Genomic DNA, 23,374 nt, shown 5'->3' on the forward strand with positions numbered 1-23,374 from the left:
CAGATGGTTTTGCATTTGGCAGTGGCAGCAGTGGGACCTGAACATAGGTGAACGAGCATTTTCATTGTGTTTTCTATGTTTCCATACTACCTGAATTTCTAACCATGTGAATATGTTACCTGTTCAAAAATGCAATAACATATGAATAAATAAGTAAATAAGAACGAAGTAGATCATGTATGCTGATTTGGAAAGATTTCCAAGATATATTAAATGGAAACTTCAGGCAGTCCTTAGGACTGGTGGAAGGAAAGCTCAGTGGAAGAAGTTTCCATCAGGTGTGACTTTCAACGATAATCCAGGGATTCTTGGAGAGGAAGGAACAGCCCCCTTGGGAAGAGGTGGTCTGGGATGACCCCTGCCAGCTCCTTACCTCCTCCTGACTATTGGTAAGAGGATGAGGAGGGTGGACGACAAGAGAATTGCAATTGGGCCCCTTCCTGGGCCAGAGCAATTTGATCCTGATATGAGGGTTTGTGACCTCCTGCTCTCCTAGCCTGCTTTCTGGGAGCAAAGTTGGAGAAGCACAATTCACATAAAACTAAAGCCAGACACAGTGCTGCCTGGTGGCTAAAGGAAGTCTCAGATCTCCTTCTCCCTGTGTCTTCAGGTGAAGACAAATTCAATGGCTTCTACCCGACCTGAGTAAACAAAAATTTACTCAAGGCCACGTGGGGATCTGGGTCTGGAGTCCCACCTCTGGCAGCAGGGGGCACAGACTTACCTGGTCTCCATAATCTCATAGGAGCATCTGGTTGGGAAACATTCAAACAGATTCACATCCATGGCTGAGGTGGGCAGTCTGCTCAGCCAAGGGCAGTGCAACCAGGCGCTCCTCACCAGCCCAGCATTGATTCAAATGCAGTTACATGCTCCTATGTGGCTTCCTTGAGGCCACTGTGGGCACAAGGGTGGCCATGGCCATTACTAATACCTATTTCTGAGGTTTGGCTCTCCTGAGTCCAGGGGGCAGCACCTGCAGAAAGTGCTTTTGTGGTCCCCTTTTATGAGGTTCCTCATAAAAGGGGACCACGAAAGGCTGGTGTAGGGACTTTCCTGGTGGTCCAGTGGTTAAGACACAGGTGGTCCAGGGGACATGGGTTCGATACCTGGTCCGGGAAGATTCCATATGACACAGAGCAACTAAGCCTGTGCACCACAGCTACTGGGTTCACAGTCTAGAGCTGAAGAGCCAGAACTACTGAGCCCATTTGCCATAGCTACCAAAACCTGTGCGCCCTAGAGCTCACGCTCCACAACAAGAAAAGCCGCCACAATGAGAAGCCCGCACACCACAGTGAAGAGTAGTCTCCACTCACCCAACTAGAGAAAGCCTGAGTGCAACCAGCTCAGCCAAAAATTAAAAAAAAAAAAGAATCCCTGGTCAGGGAGCTACGATCCCACATGCCCCGGAGCAGCTAAGCCCACGCACCACAACAAAGATCCCATGCCGGCAACTAAGAGCCAACACAGCCAAATAAACATTAAAAACAACAACAACAAAAACGAGTGCTTTTTCTGGCTCAACATCTTTGGCTACCCTCTGCTCTCTTTTCACACATGCATGCATGCATACTAAGTTCCTTCAGTGGTGTCTGACTCTTTGTGACCCCATGGACTGTAGCCTGCCAGGCTCCTCTGTCCATGGGATTCTTCAGGCAAAAATACTGGAGTGGGCTGACCTCATTGGAATTCATACTTGCTTGCTTTTTTCCTAGCTTCCCCATGTTTTGATGTATATAATATGCTGTATCAATGGTTCTCCCACTTTGGCAGGTATCAGAATCAGGCCTGGGGAGGAAATAGGCACACAGAAGCTCAGCATCCTTAAAGTAGCATAAGGCCTGCCCTCTGTGTTTTTACCAAGTTCACCAAGTGATTCCTATAGGACCAAAGCTGGAGAATGACCGCACTAAATTTTTTCAGCCATCCAATTTAATCTTCAATACTGCTTTAGGCTGTAACCACTCTGTTTCTCAATTAGAAAATAAGATCCAATAGGCCAGATATAAAAGTGTCTGGATTCAAGTCTACCATCTTCTTACTAGCTGTGTGACCTTTGGGAAGGCACTTAACCTCTCTGAGCCTCATCTTCATCATCCTTATAGTAATATCCCCCTATCTAAAAGGGTTGCTAAGAGAGTTAAAAGAAATAAGCCAGGGCAAATTCTCAGCACTCACAAGGTCATAATTGTTTTGTAATCGAGGGTCAAGCCACTTATTGGAAACAAAACACTATGTAATAAAAGTTCTTGAATTGGAACCTCTTCATTGATTTTAACACATCAAATGGCATTTGACAAATGGTTGGAGAGTATATGGACCAATACATTATTGATTAACTCACCAATGCTTTCATTTAATTTGAAGTCTTAAAAAGAAAGATTGTCAGTAACTCATAACTCCATTGGTAGTCAAAGTCTTTCTGCTCTTCCTTCCACAGAAAATTGGGTCTTCTGCTGCAGAAAGTCCCCCTCCTATTCACATGCAAGATGAGCAGTTTTCACTCCATGAACATTTGTTGATTTCTCATCTGCCATTTCCTAGGCAGTGAGGATGTGGTGGTAAATAAAACAGAAAAGGCCTCTTCGTCTCAGAGAGACAGACAGTAAATAAACAGATTTTGCCTAATTTGGGAAATGTGAGACATTCCTTCAGTCTGGTGAAAGGAAAGGTTAGTGGGAAGAAGTTTCTATTGGTTGTGAAGCCAGTGGCAACCCAAAAATCCTTGGAAGAAAGGCAGAAATAGCCCCCTTGGGAAGAGGTGGTCTGGGGTGACCCCTGCCACCTAAGGACCTCCTCTGGACAGTTGGTAAGTCGGAAGGGGAGGCAGAGGATAAGAGAATTGCAAATGGGCCCCTTCCTGGGCCAGAGCAATTTGATCCCTGTGGCCCTGGGAGGGATGAAGGTTTGTGACCTCCTGATCTCCTGGCCTGCCTTCTGGAAGCAAAAGTGGAGAAGTACAGTTTGCATAAAACTAAAGCAAGACCCCAGGTGGCTCAAACGGTAAAGAGTCTGCCTACAATGCAGGAGACTTGGGTTCGATCCCTGGGTCAGGAAGATCCCCTGGAGAACGAAATGGCTACCCACGCCAGCATTCTTGCCTGGAGAATTCTATGGACAGAGGAGTCTGATGGGATACAGTCCATGGGGTCGCAAAGAGTTGGACATGACTGAACGACTAACACTTTCAAAGCCAGGCCCAGTACTGCTGGCAGCTGGAGAAAGTCCCATGACCCCTTCCTCTTGGGTCTTCAGGTGAAGACAAGTCTGAGGGAAAGTCTGCTGCTGCTGCTGCTGCTAAGTTGCTTCAGTCATGTCTGACTCTGTGCGACCCCATAGATGACAGCCCACTAGGCTCCTCTGTCCCTGGGATTCTCCAGGCAAGAATACTGGAGTGGGTTGCCATTTCCTTCTCCAATGCATGAAAGTGAAAAGATAGTGAAGTCGCTCAGTCGTGCCTGACTCTTAGCGACCCCATGGACTGGAGCCTACCAGGCTACTCCATCCATGGGATTTTCCAGGCAAGAGTACTGGAGTGGGGTGCCATTGCCTTCTCCAAGGGAAAGTCTAATGCCCATAATCGGCACATTTTGCTGGATGAGACAAGCAAGTCAAAAGGGTGTTGCTCAACAGAAATGGGAGGAGAGGAAAGGGCTCTGCAGAGAAGCTCAGTGAACACCCAGTTGGTGACATTTGTCTTCAAAGGGCACACCTTTTCACCTCATGAGAAGGAGAGAGGGTAGAGCTGGGCAGGCCTGGGCTGGAGAGGCTTCCAGGCTTCCTGGAGCCAGCCTGGAGCCCAGCTGCCTACAGTCAGATGCTCTGAAGGACTTCAGGTAAATACCTGGGGATCTCTGCTGTGTGTGCTCTCAGCTGAATAATTTATCTCAGATCCAGGCTTCTTGAGAAGTCCACATCTTCACTTTTTAGTGTGATCTCAAGAAAGTTTCTTCCAGCTTAGAAAGATTCATCTATAACTGATGAGTTTTCCCAGTCCTCAGAGTCACCTGAGGATTCTGCAAAGAGTCAGTAAACAAATGCTGTAGTGGAGACACCCAGGCACCTGAGAAGATGCAGCATCCAAGTATGTGATTTGTTAGTATGAGTATGTTAGTATGAGACTAACTAACAGGAGACTTAAGGGGCCCTGTGCTGTGCTTAATCAATCAGTCGTGTCCGACTCTTTGCAACCCCATGGACTCCAGCCCGCCAGACTCTTCAGTCCATGGGAATTCTCCAGGCAAGAATACTGGAGTGGGTTGCCATGCCCTCCTCCAGGAAGGGGCCCTAAAACAGAACTTTTGAAACTGGAGCTCTGCTGCCAATTCTAAGATGAGTGCATGCATGTTAGTCACTTCAGTCACGTCCAACTCTTTGCGACTCTACGGACTTGTACCTGCCAGCCTCCTCTGTCCATGGGATTCTCCAGGCAAGAATACTGGAGTGGGTAGCCATTTCCTACTCCAGGGGATCTTCCCAACCCAGGGTTCAAACCCAAGTATCTTGTGTCTCCTGCATTGGCAGGTGTGTTCTTAACCACTAGCACCACCTGAGAAGCCCTCTAAGAAGAGTGGTCCTCCATGAATAGAAGGTGTAGAGGAGTGTAGAGGACACTCCTAGCTGAGTTGTTGAGTGACAATTGCTTTCTTTCAGTGGTCCCTCAATTTTCCCCCTTAGAACCCTCTCCTGTTGCCCCCCCATCCACTTCACAGACAGATCTGAGATGGAAGATCGTGCCAAAGCTGTGTTTCATTGAAGATCTGTCACATACTTGCTAGGAACTTGAGCTATGACCCTTGCCATTGCCACTACCTTGGAATTAAACCCATGCTATGTGCTAGGAACTCTGGCAAGAGCTTTATGTTTATGACCTCCTTTAATTCTTACATGAACCCAAGACTCAAAAAACAAATCTGAAACTCAACTAAGTTTCCAAGGATCCCACTGCTAGGAATAGTGAAACTGGATTCAACACTGGGTGTGCCCAGCTCCAAAACTTCTTAAGATTTTATTTTTCCATTGTTTCCCTTTTTTTCCCCCATTACTCTCTAACAGTAGTTCTCAAATTGTGGTCCTGGACCAGCAGCATTAGCACCACCAGGGAACTTAGTAGAAGTGTAAATTCTTGGGTCGCACCCCAGGCCCTTTGAATCAAATCCTAGGGGTAGTATCCAACAATGTATGTTTTTATAAGCCCTCCAAACGAATATGATGTTGTCTGGAGCTTGACAACCACTGCTCTAGAGGCTCCTCTTAAGTTTTTAAGATATTTACACCTACGTTTCTTATAAACGTCTAGTCAATCAACCGTTATAGCTTCCTTTAGTACCTGTTTACTTCATGTCAATCAGCTAACTTCTCATGTGTTCAAAACACAAGATTTTAGTTTGGGTTGAAACTAAATGTTTTTTACATAAACAATCATGAATGAACTCATGAATAAAAACAGTTGTATTCATTTTTGTTAAGTAAAATTTACATACATTAAAGGAATATATATTAATTGTAGAACTTGAGTTTTGGCAATATTCTTACAATCACCGTCTTAACTATAGAGCATTTCTATCTTACCTCTCTAAGAAATTTTTCATGCGCCTTTTCCTATCTTTACTTCTCTTCCCATAATATCAGATCACTGACCTATCTTATTATCATTGTAGATAAGATTTGCTTTTTTCTAGACTTTCATATAAGTGGAACCATGTAGTACGTGATCTTTTGTGTCAAGTTTCTTGCCTTCAGCATAATGTCTGAGATTCACCCATGCTGTTTTATATATATATATCAGGAGATTGTTCCTTTTAGCAGTATTCCATTTTGTGAATATATCCCAATGTATTTATTAACTTGCTGATGAATGTTTGAGTTATTTCCAGTTTGAGGCTGTTAAATGTGAAACTATTTTCGTTTTTAAAATCCTCACATTTTAATGACGTTTGCTGGGTCTGTAATTTCTATACCAAACTATTTCCGCTTATCACTCTCAGATATTATTCCTTCGTTATCTTCCATCAGAGTTGTTTAGAAGTGTGATATCAATTTGATTATTGTGTTGTTTATGGTAATCTATATGGTTGTTTTTGTTTTCTCTGTAATATTTAAAGTTTTGTTTTGATGTTCTAAACTTCCGCCAGTAGTTTCTGTGTTACATACATCCTGCATATCTGTCCTCAGCTGTGTTTAATCAGTTATTTAACTCCTCTGTTATATTTTAAATTTTAATGACTCTATTTTAAAATTTTTACTACTCTCGTCATTTTTAATCTATCTTTTTAAAAAATCATTTTATCCTTTTTTTATGTTTTTAGGTGCTTTAAATTTATTTAATTTTAACATACTTATTTATAGTTTATTCGATTATTTTTATTATCTGAAGCTCTTGTAAGTCTAATTGGACTGTAAGTTTCTGCTGATGCTCGCTTTCTGGTGGATTAATTTAATGTGTGCTTTGTAATTTTGGATTATGAGCTCACATTCAGCATGGCTTTATTACAGGACATTCTGGTTGGTCTGGTTTGAAGGTGTGTCCCCCTAGACAGCTTTTACATTTACTTCTTTCCAGCAGCCTACAAATATTACAAGCTTAAGACTCCATTTATTTTAATATATTGGCTACCAGGAAACATAAATTCAAACCCTAAACCAGAGTGAGAGCAGGGAAGAACCTTTTTTTTAACTTAAATAATGCGTGCTCAGTCACTCAATTGGGTCTGACTCTTTGCCCACCAGGCTCCTCTGTCCATGGAATTTTCCAGGCAAGAATACTGAAGGGGGCTGCCGTTTCCTATTCCAGGGAATCTTCTCAACCCAAGGATCGAACTCCTGCATCTCCTGCATTGGCAGGCAGATTCTTCACCACTGAACCACCTGGGAAACCCAACTCACATAGAACCCAAGCCAAATAAACAAACTTTCTTGTTGTCTCTAGGTAGATTTTGGCCTTCACATTCTCACTGAGGGACTAATCCATCAAGTGTTTTGACTTTACGCAAGCCTCTCAGTTTCAGCTTCCCGCTTACACAGGGTAAATGCTCCCCACCCCCATCCCCAAGACCTATGAAACTCAAGTCCCTGGCTTTTTGCAGTTGGCAAACCCATTCTTTTTGTCAACCTCCTTTCCTACCAGCATAGGTTTTTTTGTTTGTTTCGTTACTTTCTTGCAAGGAAGGCCTATAGAGCAGGAGCCCCCAACCTCTGGGATCTAATGCCTGATGATCCGAGGTGGAGTTGATGTAATAATAATAGAAATAAAGTGAATAATAAATGTAATGTGAGTGAATCATCTCAAAACCATCCCCCTACACCCAGTCCATGGGAAAAAATGTCTTCCATAAAACCAGTCCCTGGTGCCAAAAATGTTGGGGACTGCTGGGAGGGGTCCCCAGCAGACAGGTAGGGGTAGGAATCTGAACCTGGAGGGGAATACCTATCTCTTCAACCCAGGAGGCTGAATGCTCAGCCTACAGCAGGTTCTGGCCAGACTTCAAAGGATGAAGCCCGAGGCTCCCTTATCTGTCCACTTCTGCTGCCTTCACTTATCCTCCATTTGTTGTAAAGTTTTCCCTTATTCCTCTTTCCCTTTCATCCTACATTGGCCTTTGGACAACAGATGGGCCATTTTTTTGACTGTGTGTCTTTCTGACTCTAGTATATTTACTGAAAAAAAATAAGAAATATACTCTTTTATACCCCTAAACCACACACACTGTTACTAAAAGGCATGGGGTCTGGCTGCTCACCACCCAGAAGTCAATAAACAGGCCAGGCTGGTGGGAAGGAGAGTTTGCTTTATTTCAAATGCCAGCAACTGGTGGGGAGGGCAGACATCTGTCCAAAGGCCAACTCCCCCTACTGGCAACAAGTAGGGTAAGAGTTTTTATAGACAGAAGTGGGGGGGCTACATGTAAAAACAGCACAGTCAGTTCTGACAGTCATTTTCATATTGGTCATTGATGGTCTGATCAGTGCATGTTGACTGTTTCAGCTACAGTTAATCTTCAGTTCTAGGATTGGTGAGTTTCCATTTTTTTGAAGCCAGTTCTTAGAACTGTGGCAGCTCATGTCATGGGTACAGTCTGATCATCATGTAGTTAACTTCTCCACCTGGGGTTTTCGGTATCTCTAAAACAGCTCACCAGAGAAGGCAATGGCAACCCACTCCAGTACTCTTGCCTGGAAAATCTCATGGACGGAGGAGCCTGGAGGGCTGCAGTCCATGGCGTAGCTGAGGGTCGGATACGACTGAGCAACTTCACTTTCACTTTTCACTTTCATGCATTGGAGAAGGAAATGGCAACCCACTCCAGTGTTCTTGCCTAGAGAATCCCAGGGACGGGGGAGCCTGGTGGGCTGCCGTCTATGGGGGTCACACAGAGTCAGACATGACTGAAGCAACTTAGCAGCAGCAGCAGCAGCAGCAAGACAGCTCACAGGATATGGCTCAGAATATTGTCTATTGCCCTTGAGAAAGAACTAAAGATCCTTGACTATGCTTAATGAATACAGTATTATTATTTGGTCTTCTGTGACTATTTTCCTTTGCTCTTCTATGTTCTCATTTCTCTGATTAAACTTTTTCTTTGATTAAAGTTTTACTCTGGCAAAAGGCAACCAGAGGATGTGGGGAGGGGGCAAGGACCATAAGGTCCTTCCCTGTTTCAACAGCAGAACCATTTGCTTAGATTTAGAGCTTAGAGCTTTAAAGCATCAAAATTAAAATCAGAGACTTGTGGTTTATCCATCTCAGTCCACACCTCCATTCTTCAGAGTGTCGTTAGGGCTCAGGTCACAACTCTCAGAACCATGTGTCAGAGCAGTAAGTCAACCTACCTTCTGACCTACTGGGATAGCCCATTTGAAGAACAGTCCTGAACCAAGAGTCCTTGTCCAAATGCCAGCCATGCACCCCTCCTTGGTCAAGGTAATCTTCAGCTCTTTCCTGGGGTCTCAAGCAGAGTCCCACTACCCCCACTACCTTCCATCTGGCCTTCCCCAAACATACTTTTCTTGAGTAACCCCACTGCTTAGATGCCTTGGGGAAACTTACTGGGAAGCAAGTGAGAATAAAGTTCTCAAATCAAACCCCAATCCAAGCTGCCTTTTCCAAGCTGAATTTGTTCAGTCACTCAGTCGTGTCTGACTCTTTGCAACCCCATGGACTATAGCCTGCCAGGTCTCCCTGTCCTTCAGTATCTGCTGGAGTTTGCTCAATCTCATGTCCATTGATTTGGTGATACCGTCCAACCATTTCATTCTCTACTGCCTCCTTCTCCTCCTGCCTTTAATCTTTCCCAGAAGCAGGGCCTTTTTCAATGAGCCAGCTCTTCATATCAGGTGGCCAAAGTATTGGAGCTTCAGCTTCAGCATCAGTCCTTCCAATGAATATTCAGGACTGATTTCCTTTAGGATTGACTGGCTGATTACCTTGCAGTTCAAGGGACTCTCAAGAGTCTTTTCCAGCACCACGATTTGAAGGCATCAGTTCTTCAGCACTCAGCCTTCTGTATGGTCCAACTCTCACATCTGTACATGACTACTGGAAAAACCAAAGCTTTGACTATATGAACATTTATGAGCAAAGTGATGTCTTTAGCACCCTGTTTTAACAAAACTCTTTTCCTTAGAGCATTGGAGCCAGACAGACCTGGATTTGAATCCCAGGTTGGTCAGTGACCAGTAATTACTTGGCATGTGATTTCACCTCCTTGATACTTTTTCATCTGTAAAATGGAGATGTTTAAACATAGCTCAGAGCTCTTGTAAGAAAACAAGATGAAAGATGTCTGGTGCCCAGCCCAAAGTAGAGTAGAGGTGCACAGGTGTGAGTTCTCATTTCTTGGCTTCACCAGCCAGGCCACAAATGCTGCTGCACAGCCGAGAGACTCCAGCTGTCTGAAGCCTGGGACCGGTGACCTGTTGTACATGAGGGGTGAGCACTGGGTATTTGCTGGACAGTGTTCTGTATGGGTCCAGGGGTTCTGTGGGAGCCCAACCAGACAAAAATGAGGTCACCAGGACACCCATGCCTGGCTGTGCCAGGTTCTGAGCGTACATTGCTCATAGTCCTGCTGAGCTTTGCAAAGGAAAGGAAAGTTCCTTTGGGTTGTACTTGTGATCTTTGAGCTTGTTATCTTCAAAGTCGTAAGCCTGGCCCACTGGATTATAAAAGTAGCTCATTCTAACATGTTCTTCCTGCAGCTTGCTCCTTGCCATCCAGCACATACCCACGGTAACCAGAGGCCACCACCATGACAAGGGACCAGAATGGAACCTGGGAGATGGAGAGTAATGATAACTTTGAAGGCTACATGAAGGCCCTGGGTAAGGTGGGAGAGAGGGGAGGTGAAAAGGGGAGACAGAGGGCAGCTTTGTAAGGACTGTGATCTGACCCCTCTGACAGTGCCACTGTGGAGTTCCCCAGACCTGTGTGCAAGTCTTGCTCCCCACTTCTTACCAGCTGTATAGTATTAGGCAGGCCATACTCATTTGCTGAGGCTCAGATTCCTTGTTGGCAAGCTGGGAACGATAATAAATGAGGCTATGTCTAGAAGGTTCTTGGCACACAGAAAAGATTCACTGAATGAAGAATGCACATACACACACACACACACACACACACACATGCACACAAAGGCACATGTATGCACACATGAGGAAAGCCAGACTTGAGAGGAAAACACAGCAGGTCTCCTTGCCTTGTGATCGCCACCAGCTGGATCTGATATTATACACAGATGAGCCCTGCATTGCTCCTTTGTTAGTCTTGCAGTGGAGAAGCAAAAAAAGAGTGGCTAACAAATCTCTCAGCCGAGGAAAAGTCAGGCCCACAGAAGGCTAGGAAGGGCTTTCGTCACATAGATCAAACAATCAGAAGCTCACCTGACTTCTGAACTAGATGCCAGCCCAGGGGCTCCACCAGCCTGTGTACTGAGTTAATCTCTTGTGGGATCTCTTCTGGGGCAGGCAGAAAAAACATGAAACCAGAGGAGCTGGGCCCATGGAGAGGAGTTCACTTTTGGGGGCAGCTACTATAGGCCCGAGGTGGTGCTAGTGGTAAAGAATCCTCCCGCCGAAGCAGCAGACACAAGAGATGCAGGTTCAATCCCTGGGTTGGGAAGATCCCCTGGAGAAGGAAATGGTAACCCACTCCAGTATTCTTGCCTGGAGAATCCCATGGACAGAGGAGCCTGGCGGCCTACAGTCCAAGGGGTCTCAAAGAGTCAGACAAGACTGAAAGTGACTTAGCACACACTGTAGGCCAGGCCCCAGACAAGGAAGCTTGCCTGTTCTTGTTCCTGTGATGGCTTCTGGATCACCTTTTCTAGCTTTAGATCTCTCCACATAGAGAGTTCCCAACTGGAACTTCTCTATACCAAGTAGGAGAAAAACGGCTGCAACTGGAGTTCAAGGCCCAATAATTTGGATATGATGATAGACTGTCTCATCAAGAATGGGAATCATAGGTTTTTCTGTGCAATTCACTTCTACCTTGATGACACTTCCACCGTGGCAATGAATAAGGAGAGCTCATGTGACATGTTGTGCAATTTTCAGAGACTGGAATTTTTTCATGGACTTTAGACATGTTTCCAACACCGAATGGATTTTTTTCCTCCTGGCTACAGTGTTGGGCTTCCCAGCTGGTGCTAGTGGTAAAGAACCCAGCTACCAATGCAAGAGGCATAAGAGATGTGGGTTCGATCCCTGGGTCAGGAAGATCCCCTGGGGGAGGGCGTGGCAACCCACTCTAGTATTCTTGCTTGGAGAATCCCATAGGGAAAGGAGCCTAGGAGGCTACCATCCATAAGGGTTGCAAAGAGTCAGATTCAGCAGAAGCAATCCAGCCTGCACTCACGCACAGAGTGTTACCAATATACTTGGGAGAGGAGGGAGGAGGTAAAAAATCCTCCTACCAGAGCCCTAACCCTGTTGCCTCTGCTTTTAATACTGAGTGAGGATAGAAAATGGAATCCTGCCTCTAACATGTGGGTAAATGCTCTGGAGCTCAGCTCAGGACTAGGATTCTGAACAACACCATACAGAGGAGGAAACCAAACCAAAAGGTCAGCTGAGGCTTTCTCTCTGACCAATTTTTTAACCTTTCTGACCCAGTCTCTTCATCCACCAAATAGAGATAGCAGCCTTGCCTGTCTCTCCAGATGATGTTGGATGTGCTTGTTATTTGGAATGACTGAAAGTACTTTAACAAGAGCTATTTGGTGGGTTCAAGCTTTCTGCAGTAAAACTGCACAAGCCCAACTCAGGGAATATAATCAAAAGGCAATTTTGTGTCCTTTGCTGCTTATTCTTAAATAATAAAAAGTCCTGTGGCGACTTTAGGCACAAAATCAAGTCTCAGTTTAGTTTTCTTCTGTACAGGGTGGGCCCCTGGAGCCCCTCTTTCTAGGCTGGAGGTAAAAGACATGCAGTCCTGTTACCATCCCCTGACCCCTCTGGGGGGTGCCAGAAAGCAGGGCACCCTGTCAGCTCTTTCAAACAATCCTCTTCTAAAGCAGCCTTCCACTGGACTCTTTCACCTCAACTTACAGCCTCCTGATGGAGGAGGGGTGTTTGGATTGTGAATGTGATGTGTGGATGTCTTGTTGCAGGAGGTTTTGGAGGGAGTGGCCTTTCTGGTTCTCCTTGGCACTGGACACCTCTTATCTCTTAGAGCTGCAGTCACGACTTTCCATTCAACATCTTACTATGTTGATTTCACTCTAGCGAGCCAGTGGGTTGGCCTCTTCGTGCCAGTCTCTGCAGTGCTGAGAGGTGGGCTCACAGTTCCGGGTGGAGACTAACGCCATAGGGAATGGTAGTAGCTAACCCCAGAATGCGGATGTGGGGTGCCTTGGCATGCCCAGCTGCCTCAGTGTTCCTACGGTGTCCTAGGAATGTGCCCCAGCTCGAACCCATGACTCTGTGCAGAAACGCTGCTGCCAGAGTCACCTTCCGACTCCAAGAGAGAACACCTGACCCCACTCGTCTGCCCGTGGGGACACAAGTGGGCCAGACAGGCGCTGGCGGTGACTGGAGACAGGTCTCAAGGGCTCAGCCAGAAGCAGCTGTGCGGGGCTCCCCGACCCACTCACCACCCTTCAATTGAATCTGCTAACAGAAACCCAGCAGATCCATACAGTTCCCTCCACATCCACCCCGCAAGACAAACGTTACTGCCCCAATATTGACAAGCTGAAGCCTGACTTTCTTGCCCCTTGGAGCATGAGGCCCATGGCATTTGGGAAGAACATATGTGGAGATCCTCCCAAGTCCCCAGAAGCAGAAATATCACTAAGTATAATTCCAAAGAGCCTTCACTTTCTTAGACCTTAGTCCCTAGCACCAAGGAGTCGGCTTTCTCTGTGAACCTGGAAGCTAGTTCCGGAGGAAGGAAGTACTCTTCTTTAGCAGGGGGAGGGGGGTGGGGGACAAACTGGCTTTGTTCCCAGCTGGCAACTCACTCCATATCTGGCTTCCCCACATGACCTAGCTGCCAGCCTCAGCAGTGACATGTCAGGGCAACCTTTGGGCTTGCCCCAAATTAGCCAGATCATTAGCTGTTCAGAGAGTGAGTGCCAAGGGTCAATGGTACCTTGTTTTCTGGTGTTCCTTAAGGCCCTAGATTCTTTCTTGACAGTAAGGAGAGCAGCCAGTGAACTCCTCTTCCCTGAGGAATCTGTCACGTCCTGAGGTTCTCCTTCAACTTGGATCAGGGGGTCAGAGATTCCCAGTGCTGTGACAGAACAGCAGGGGAGAGTCCATTCACTCTGCTCCAGAAGAGTGAAGTCAGAACTGCACGTACAAGGGGGATCATTCAGCTTCTCTACCAAAGCTTTAGATGTTGCCGTGGAAGCCAGGGACTGTGCCATCTGAGGCAGGCCCAGGCCCAGTCTCTATTCTCAAAGAGCGCAAAATGGTGCAGCCAGTCAAGCTATAGCCATGTACAAGTTGCATTCCTGTTTTCTATTATAGTGTGATTAAATCGCCCCCAAAACGTAGAGGCTTCATTTTCTTACACAGCAATTTTATTATTGCCTCTCTTAGATGTGGGAGCTGACTGGGTTCATCTAGAGAGGTCTTGCTAGGAGGCTCTCACTCCATTGTAGCAGGACAGTGGCTGGGGCCATCTCAAAGGCTTCCTCGTTCCTGTGTCTAGCATTCAGTGCTGGCCAGCCCCTGAGACCTCAGCCAGGGCTGTGGGTGTCTACCTGTGGTGTCCCTCATGGCCTGGGTTTCCTCACATCACCCTGGCTGTGTGCAAAGAGAGAGGAGGCAGCAGCTGAATGACCTTTTATGACCCAAACCCAGAAGTCACATAGCATCACTTCTGTTGTATTCTATTGGTTGAAGCAGTCCTGAGTCCACCTATATTCAAAGGAAAGGTACATAGACCCCGCCTCTCAAAATGTCAAAATCACATTGTAAGAACATCCAGTAGGATGAGACGTAGTGTTGCAGCTATTTAAGAAAGTATAATCTGCCACAGATGGGACAGCAGGTGATTCTGTCCCTTGGGCCTGAAAGGACTATAGTGACGATAGAACAATGGTGGCCGGAAGTGTGTGAGCTGTGTGCTGATGGGCGGTAACCAGGCTTGTGGTGAGAATCACTCTACAGCCTACACAGATGTTGAATTATGATGTTGTACATCTGAAATTTACATAGTTTTGTTTTTTTTTTTTTAAGTGTGTGTGGTTGGGGGTGGTGGTGGGAGACCTACAATAGACGGGTCATTGAAGGCTTCCTGGGACTTCCCTGGTGGTCCAGTGGCTAACACTCTGTGATTCCAATGCAGGGGGCCTGACTCTGATCTCTGGTCAGGGAACTGGATCCAACATGCTGCAATTAAGACCCAGCACAGCCAAATAAAATAATAATAATTTTTTTAAAACCCAATTAGCTAAAATTGTAGATGCTTATTCTTTGGACTTCCCTAGTGACTCAGTGGTAAAGAATCAGCCTGCAATGCTAGAGATACAGGAGACTTGGGTTCAATCCCCAGGTCGGGAAGTTCCCCTGGAGGAGGAAATGGCAACCTACCCCAGTATTCTTGCCTGGAAAGTCCCATGGACAGAGGAGCCCAGTGGGCTACAGTCCATAGGGTCACAAAGAGTTGGACGTGACTGACTGACTGAGCAGGCATGCATGAAGTCTTTCTAAGTACTTCTGGATGGAGTTTTGAAGGAAGGAGAGGAGTGTTCCACACAGAGATGGAGTTAGCTCTGGCCCTGTGGGCACATGCCAAGTTTGGGTTGATAAGGATGTTTGTGGACAAGGGAAGCAGGAGTCATGTTACCAAGGCAGTGGGGCAAGAAGAGTCAAAAAGGCACCAGGGCTTGATCATAAAGTGGTGTGTCACCACAGGTGGACGTCACCCAAGGACATCATGCAAGAAGAGAATCCTGGGAAGAACTATAGAGAGGAGAGAGAGAGAGACCATGAATGCCCCAACAGCCAGGGTGTAAACAGGTGTAAACAGCAGAGATGATCAGAGAACTGAAGAAGCGGTTACAGTGGCCCTGGGAAGATGCCAGAGCGGTGCCAAGGAGGGCCGCCGGGGGTTTGTCCATAGCAGGAAACAGACTAGATTTGGTGACTAAGGGGAGAAGAGGCAAGAATGAGCCTAGAAAATAAAACACCACCATGTAACTTTAATCAGGAAAATAGGAATGTATAATGGAAGGCATCTGTTCTGAAAATACCCAGTTAACTTTGAACTTAGAATCTTTGGGGAAATTTTTATTCCAAACATTGTACACATCAGGAAAAATACAATCCCCTTAATTCACACAAAAAAGTGAGAATCATCTTCTATGAAGAGCATCTTTTCATTGAAATTTTCATGCACAGATTTAAAAGAGCAGTGGCCACTGCACAAGTCCTAGTTGCGGCTGCTGCTGCGTCGCTTCAGTCGTGTCCCACTCTGTGTGACCTCATAGATGGCAGCCCACCAGGCTCCCCCGTCCCTGGGATTCTCCAGGCGAGAACACTGGAGTGGGTTGCCATTCCTTTCTCCAATGCATGCATGTATGCTAAGTCCCTTCAGTTGTGTCCAGCTCTTTGCGACCCTATGGACAGCAGCCCACCAGGCTCCTCTGTCCACGGGATTCTCTAGGCAAGAACGCTGGAGTGGGTTGCCATTTCCTTCTCCCATGTGAGGGTACTAATATGGAGTTATGGGAGAGGGAGCTTCAGAGTGAGCAAGGTTCGTCAGGATGAGGACCTCCAAAGAAGGCAGGAGAAACATTCAGAACACTGCAGAGACCCTGCAGAAACACTGCAAGAGAATAATTCAGAGTCCCTGGGTAGAAATGAATGAACAAGTGAATATGTGAATGAATGTCTGATGACCTAACAAAGAGTTAGTTTCACGACATTTAAATTGCTGCTGGTGCTCACAAATCAATGAAGTTAGACACTTGCGAAAATCTTTACTTGATTGCATTTTCACACAGGGACAGTGCTGTGGGAAAAACCCAGGTGAAGATAAGTTTGGTCCCTTTCTATGGGTCTTCCCTGGTGTGTACTGGCAGCCCCATCTCCCTGACCTCCATCCCAATGGTGGGGACCAGACTTTGGGTGGGGCACCAAGCCATTTTTTCAACCTAGAGAAGAAGGAGTGTTTGATTCAATTTGCACAGAGATGAAAAGTACAAGGGGGCATGGAGACACCTCAGGGTCTCCAGCCTGCCTCTGCTGCCTAGGGAAGGCTTCGAATATATTTGGAGAAGTCCATGAGGGTGAGAGAGGAGGAGGCAGGAGAGGGCAAGGACAGTTCCTCTCTTAATGGATTATCCAGAGGAGGAAATGGCATGGAAAGATGGAGAAGATTGCTCTTTCACTCTGCTTCTCATAACTGCCTGAGTGCTGATGACTTGTGAATTAAGAGTCGAGGTTTGAAGTCCACGGAAGCTGCACTTGGAATGGGTCTCAGATTTCATGTGATGAATCCGTGTGCATCTCTGCTCTTTAATTTACAAAGCTCGCCTGCCCTTTTAGCCTACAACTTTAGCTTTTTCCACAAGCACATTACAAAGCATTTTTAATGTTGAGTAGCATACTCATATTTCAACTTTATGGCTTGCATTGTTCAAAATGCAGTTATGAAAAGTATGCTTTAATAAAGTCACTTCCGTGGGTTTTTTTTTTTTCTTTTGCAGCAGCTACAAGCCATATATACTATTCAGAAATAGCTTGCCTTTGGACCTTTTCCTCTGAGATAGAAATTCATTTCACCTGGCTATAAATCAAGCTCAGAGATACCTTTAATCCAGAAAAGCAGATCAAATATATTTGATAACCCTGGTGTTAAAATACCGTATCAGGAAAATAATTTTCCCTGCAAAGTACAAAGAGGAAGTGTTTTTGTAATCTGTGTGTGTGTGTGCTTGTGTATTCTACAGCAGCAGTTAAACCTTGCCTTTTGATTAGAAATATCGAGAATCCAGCAAGAGAACGTTCGGCTCCCTTCCCTGGGGTGGAGCAGAGGTGACATGATTAACTAGCCAGTGCACGTGGTAAAGGGTAGCCAAGAGACCAAGATATTTTTCAATCCAGAGAAGAAACGATGCTTGATTCAATTTGCATAGAGCCCCTAATAAGATTCCCTGGCTCTGGTCAGAAAGACTGACTGGGGCTGGGATTTCCAGGACAAACCCGCTCTCTTGGCAATAGACATTTTTAGGTGCGCTCTACCTCTCTGAACTACCAGGGACAAGCAATAATTTCTGTTTGGGGAGCCTTAGTTGTAAATGATAAACAGAATGTACTTGTAGGCAAAGAGGCAGGAGCGTTTCCTAGCTGGGTACCTCTGAACTGGTCACTTAAATTCTCTGAGCTTTGATTTCCATATCTGTGGAGTAAAAATAGACTTGCTCTCTGAAGACCACTTACATTTAGATTTCTAAATTGCTCTGTAATTCCCAATTCTTCCTTAGTACAGCTGACCCTTGAACAATGGGGGCAGGGTGGTGGGGGGCGCAGTGGGGGCATGTTAAGGGTCCTGACTCTTCACGCAGTCAAAACTGTGCACAGAACATAGAGCTGGCCCTCCCTTTGTATGTAGTTCCTCCGTGTCCGTGGTTTTGCATCTGCAGATTTAACCAACCACAGATGGTGTAGTTCTGTAGCTACTATTGAAAAAAATCCATATATCAGTGGACCTGCACAGTTCCAACCTGTGTCATTCAGGAGTCAGCTGTGGTTTTGTATGACACTCTCCCCTCTGTTTCATCTGGTTAACACATGATCCGTGGTTTTATTTCCTCATCTCCTACCTATGACTCCAGCAGGGTTTAGCATAGCCTGGACCTCACTCAGCACAGAGGGCTAGAGCAGGAACTCAAGTTTCTACCCTTTGGCCAAACTATGGAGTGAGGAAACCAGTCCATGCAAACGAAGGTCTGGTCAGGCTGGATTAAATGCCCTTGTGGCAAGCCGGGGCTGTATGAGGGAGGGAGAGCTTAGATTAGTCAGCATTCTGACTGTTCCTCCAGAACCCAGGATCCTTGGGCTGTGTGGAGTGACAGATGGCTGTGGAGATGCATAAATAGGATCTGAATGCTGATCTGGCCACTGTTTTGTTTTTTAAGCATTAAGAAAATATTTTTATTTATCTTTGGCCATGTTGTGTGGCTTGCAGGACCTCAGTTCCCTGGTAAGGGATTGAACACGGGCCCTGGCAGTGAAAGCCTGGAATTCTAACCATTAGAACAGCAGGCCTCCCTGACCACTGTTTGGCCAGAACAGAAAAGACCAAAGAGTGGGGGCCAATTGCATCAAATACCCACCAGCTCCTTGGCACTGGGTAAAGCACTTACTTATCATTCTAAGGGAATCCTTACATAAATAATGCTATGAAATGAGCTTTCTTTCCCCACTTTACTATGAGAAACAGACTCAGGACAGGAAAGTGACTTCTCTGAGGTCACACAGCTGGAAGATCAGAGACAGGATCTTTGCCCAGATCTCACCCTCACTCTTTTATACCAGGGATTCTAAACATGTACATGTGCAGAATTACTTGCAAGGCTTGTAAAAACAAGAAGGGCCCAACCCTCTACTGTAGGTTTAGGGTGGATCCCAGAATATACATTTCTAAAAGGTTCTCATGTACTTGCTTGCGGGCCCAGGGGCCTCACTTGGAGAACCCTGGTCCTAGACCACAGTGCCCACATTAACAAATCCATAAGTATCTCTTGAGCTCCCACTGTGTGCCCAGCCCTGGGTCTGGTTCTATGGGGACACAGAGCAAAAAGCCAACATTGTCCTTGTCCTCATTGAGATGAGACTTTGGAGAAAAGAACAACGAACCCCATGAAAAAGAGGAGAATATCAGGTAGTGCCTCCTGGGAGCTAAAATTCTGGGCCTGGAAAGCAGGTGAGGAAGGAGGCAAGAAAGGGTAGGACGTGCTGGAGCAGGTGAGGCTGGGTTGAGAGGGGAGCAGAGGGAGCAGAGGTACAGGGAGTATCTGGAAAAATGCAAAGGACTCTGAGGAAACCAGCCTCTGCAATCAGGGGGCTGATTTCAATGATGCCAGCAGCTACACTTAAGGAGCCATTACCATAGCCACTGGATCCCAGGCAGAAACTCTCCTACACCATCACATTTAATACTCAAAATAGCCTGATGCAGTTTGTAAATAACTCCACTTACAGCCGCTGCTCTGTGCTGCTTCCAGATCTGGACCCTAGTGACCAGGGATGTGGCTGAAGTTAGACCCCCAGACATCACTTGGCTCATTAGGCTGTATTTCTGGGGCAGAAGGAGAGAAACAAGAGTCGGAGGATGATATTAGGCTCTGCCTAGCATAAGCACATGTTTATACCGACTGTAAGGTGGAAGACATTCTTTTTCAGCTTTTTGCAATTTTAAGGAAGGATTCATTTTTAAATCAGAAATATTTGACCACTTGGTCCTGTTCCTCCATTCCAAACAAAGCAACTGTTGCCTTAAAGGGAAAAAAATTGAACAGGGGATATTTTCACAATTGCAGGGACCAGGAGACAGAGATAAAGGCCTCAGGAGGGGTTTTGTCAGCCCTTCCTGTATTATGTTCTGTGAAACCCTGACCAGCTGGAAAGCCCACCATGGAGGGTTCTACAGCCACGTAAGGTTGGGAAAGGGCTTCCCAGGTGGTGCTAGTGGTAAAGAACCTACCTGCCCATGCTGGAGATGTAAGAGAAGCAGGTTCGATCTCTGGGTCAGGAAGTTCCCCTGGAAGACAGCACAGCAACCCACTCCAGTATTCTTGCCTGGAGAATCCCATGGACAGAGGAGCCTTGCAGGCTACAGTCCATAGGGTTGAACAGAGTCAGACACAACTGAACGACTTAGCACACACGCAAAGTTGGGAGAGGCTACATCTTGTACCCTGCTGTTGGAGCTACAAAGGATCTTTTCCAGATTAAAGGCTCCATAAAGTTTTTCAGCATAGAAAACAGCCAGACTGTCTCGGCTTTAATTCCTCGTTTCTCAAACTTAGTTGATCATGAGTTCCCATTTGAAAATAATTTTGACCACTAGTCTTTTATGGACTGAACCCATGGCAAACACCATGGGGCACCCTGGGCTCTGTGAATGCTGGTCAAGATGCCCAGGGGCTTCACAGTGGCAGAGAGGGCATTTATCTCCCCCCAAACCCGGGGCCTATATACCTTCCCCCCAAACACCCAGGCTGTATGGCTTGAAAGTGCCCAGGTACCATTTTGTAAGTCACAAGGCTGAAGCTATCAGAAAACATTCAAGGTTGGAGTGTATTTCCTCCAGTTCTGAATTCCTGTAGAGTCATAGGCCTAGTAAGCAATTGATGAGTGGTGGGGACAGTTCACATGAACTCTGGGGAACATCAGCTGCTCCAAACAGGGAGGGCTCACACAGTTGGATCAAGAAGCCCTGTGGCTCCAGGGGAAATGTAGAATCAGAAGTTCTTAGTATCTTGGGTAGTTACTGGAAGTGCACAAATTGGAGTGGTCTGATGTGATGCGATGGGCCAGCCCAGAGCTTGTAGAGCACAGAGCTGGCCCTGGAGACAGGCCATCAATTACAGGTTCTATTACCACCTCTATTGCTTCCTCACTATATAACCCAAGGCAAGTGGCACAGCCTCTGTAAGCCAGGTTCCTCATTAGTAAAATGGATATAATATAGAATTGATATTCATCTGTGGGTTTCCTGAGAGAATGGAGTGAGTGAAGTTTCCCAGGGGAGGTTCTACCATGGGGCACCATTCCTGGTTGATTCCAAGGCATGTCTTAACTATCACCCCGAAGGTTCTCACACAGCATGGCCCCCAGAGTCACCTTAGCTAAAACTTAGCTCCTAAGTGCCCCCGTAAAATTTTTTCTCCAATTTGTCTGGTTCTACCTTGGTTCCCTAAGCCCAGAACCTCTGTTTTAACCTCCCAACTTGATCTTCCACACATCCATCCAATTGTCAAACCCTTCTGATTGCTTCTCAACTGTGTAACCTTAGACAAGTCACTTAACGTCTCTGGGCCTCCATGTCATCAGAGACATTTGCGAGTGAGATGCCATGAGAGATTTCTGCCCTTTGAGGAAAGAATTCAACAAAGAGACCAAGATTATAAAGCAAGCACAGAGTTTCTTAGAAGCACAGTATGTGTGGAAGAGTGTACAAAGAAGCAGTTTATTTAGGGCAGAAGCTGAAGTTGGATCCTCGAAGAAGAAGAGCACAGGTGTTCTTACATGGAGGGGTGTGAATAGGGGTAGCTTAGTTTGTGAATATGGGCTTAATCTTCCCAGGCTTAGGTGGGAGTGACTCCCCTTTCTCTCTCCTATGATTGTATCATCTGTAATTCCTTATTTGGACTTCCACCAGGCTCCATTTTGAATCTTTCCCACAGCACCTACTCGAAACCCACAGGCATGTGGGTGGGGTCAAAACCGCAATGCTAATCATATTATGATGATATTACAATGTGGCCAGGGTTATTAGAGGACGACTTGACATCCTCTCTGCACCTGTGTTGGGTGAAGAAATCCTCTCCGTCACAAGAATGAGGAGGCTGCCATGGCTGATTTGTCTTTCATCCAATCATCTGCAGTCTGTACATTTTTATTGAGCCTGCTCCACGGTTTTCATGTCAGAGTCCCTTGCTCAGATGCTACAAAGTTTTTGTCTTGGGTGCCATTCCTCCATCATGGCCTCATTACGTGCAGAACAAGGAGATGGCTTGCCTTCTGCATAATACCTATGCATGAGGAGCCTGTTCTCGGGCCCAGCCTTGACTTTCCCTACCTCATGCTTAAACAGCAGCTTTCAAATTTCTTAAACAATTGAAGTCTTTCCCCAAAAAGCAGCCCCCTAAGGAAATCTAAGGTCTAAAATTGTCCAGAGGTTCAGGGTCTGAGATGAGGCTCAGAAATCTATACTTTTTACATCTTCCCAGGTGATGCAGATGGGCAGTCAGTTTTGGGTCCCATCAGTGAATTCTTATATGTGGCAAGTTCTCAACAAATAGTATTAATAATGAACAGTAGTTGAGCAAGGAGCTGGCATTCATGTACCAGCTTAGGGCAACTTGAACCTTTTGGTCTCTTCAATTTATGGTATGTAATCCTTTTACCTTCTGGGTTGCCTAACATAACTTGAAATTATTCCCTTATGATTAAAGTGTTTGTTGCTCAGTCGTGTCTGACTCTTTGCAAACCCATGGTTGTAGCCCACCAGACTCATCCATGGGATTCTCCAGGCAAGAATACTGGAGCAAGTAGCCATTCCCTTCTCCAGGGGGTCTTCCCAACCCAGGAATCAAACCCAAGTCTCCTGCATTGCAGGCGAATTCTTTACCATCTGAGCCACCAGGGAAGCCCCTTATGATAAAAGCTGACTTTATATTATTTAGGACCCAAAAGACCATGCAGTTGAGATCCTTCCTGGATTCTACTGTGGTCCAGGCATCCAGCTTGGACCTCTTCTTGGTCCTTTGTGAAAGAGAAAGCGGTAGTGACCAAAGAGGGATTCAGAAAGAAACGGGTCAGAAAGGAAATAGGAGAAGAAGGTGAGTGAAGTGATGCTTCACTTCAGGGAAGTGAATCGCTGCTATACGGGGAAGGATAGCAGAAAGAGTCGGGATGCAACCACTGGAGCTGTTCATTCTCTAAACTGAAAGTTACTCCATGAAGTGTTGATAACTACTGGTCTCACTCTTGGGCACAATAGTGTTTATCCCCCAGCAGATAGTACACAATGTGAAGTTTAATCACCTACAACCATAGAGATGGGACTGGAATTCTCAAAGAAACAGCACTCAGTGAATTTGAACTGTTCTTATTCTTGAAGTCATTATTACCTTGGGTTATGAGAGAATCAATCTCAGTGTGTTTTGAAATCATCTAGGTAAACTGTCTC

The 23,374-nt window shown here is 45.9% G+C and overlaps 1 protein-coding gene across 3 annotated transcripts in view; it reads left to right on the forward strand.

Annotated features, from left to right (window-relative positions):
- Positions 1 to 3,744: 3,744 nt before the first annotated feature.
- The window catches only part of RBP2 (retinol binding protein 2), a 31,399-nt gene continuing 11,769 nt past the window's right edge, over positions 3,745 to 23,374 (forward strand). Inside the window, exons 1-2 of one of the 3 annotated variants that reach the window (XM_010801560.3) lie at positions 3,745 to 3,839; positions 10,201 to 10,323. In XM_010801560.3, the coding sequence (XP_010799862.1) occupies positions 10,251 to 10,323 (73 nt within the window). In that variant the 5' untranslated portion in view covers positions 3,745 to 3,839; positions 10,201 to 10,250. Of the gene's footprint in view, positions 3,840 to 9,876; positions 9,932 to 10,172; positions 10,324 to 23,374 lie in introns of those variants that run through there. The other 2 variants (XM_010801561.4, NM_001101259.2) reach the window with 2 other exon arrangements.

Source organism: Bos taurus, chromosome 1 (genome assembly GCF_002263795.3).
Source record: "Bos taurus isolate L1 Dominette 01449 registration number 42190680 breed Hereford chromosome 1, ARS-UCD2.0, whole genome shotgun sequence".
NCBI classification, from domain to species: Eukaryota; Metazoa; Chordata; class Mammalia; order Artiodactyla; family Bovidae; genus Bos; species Bos taurus.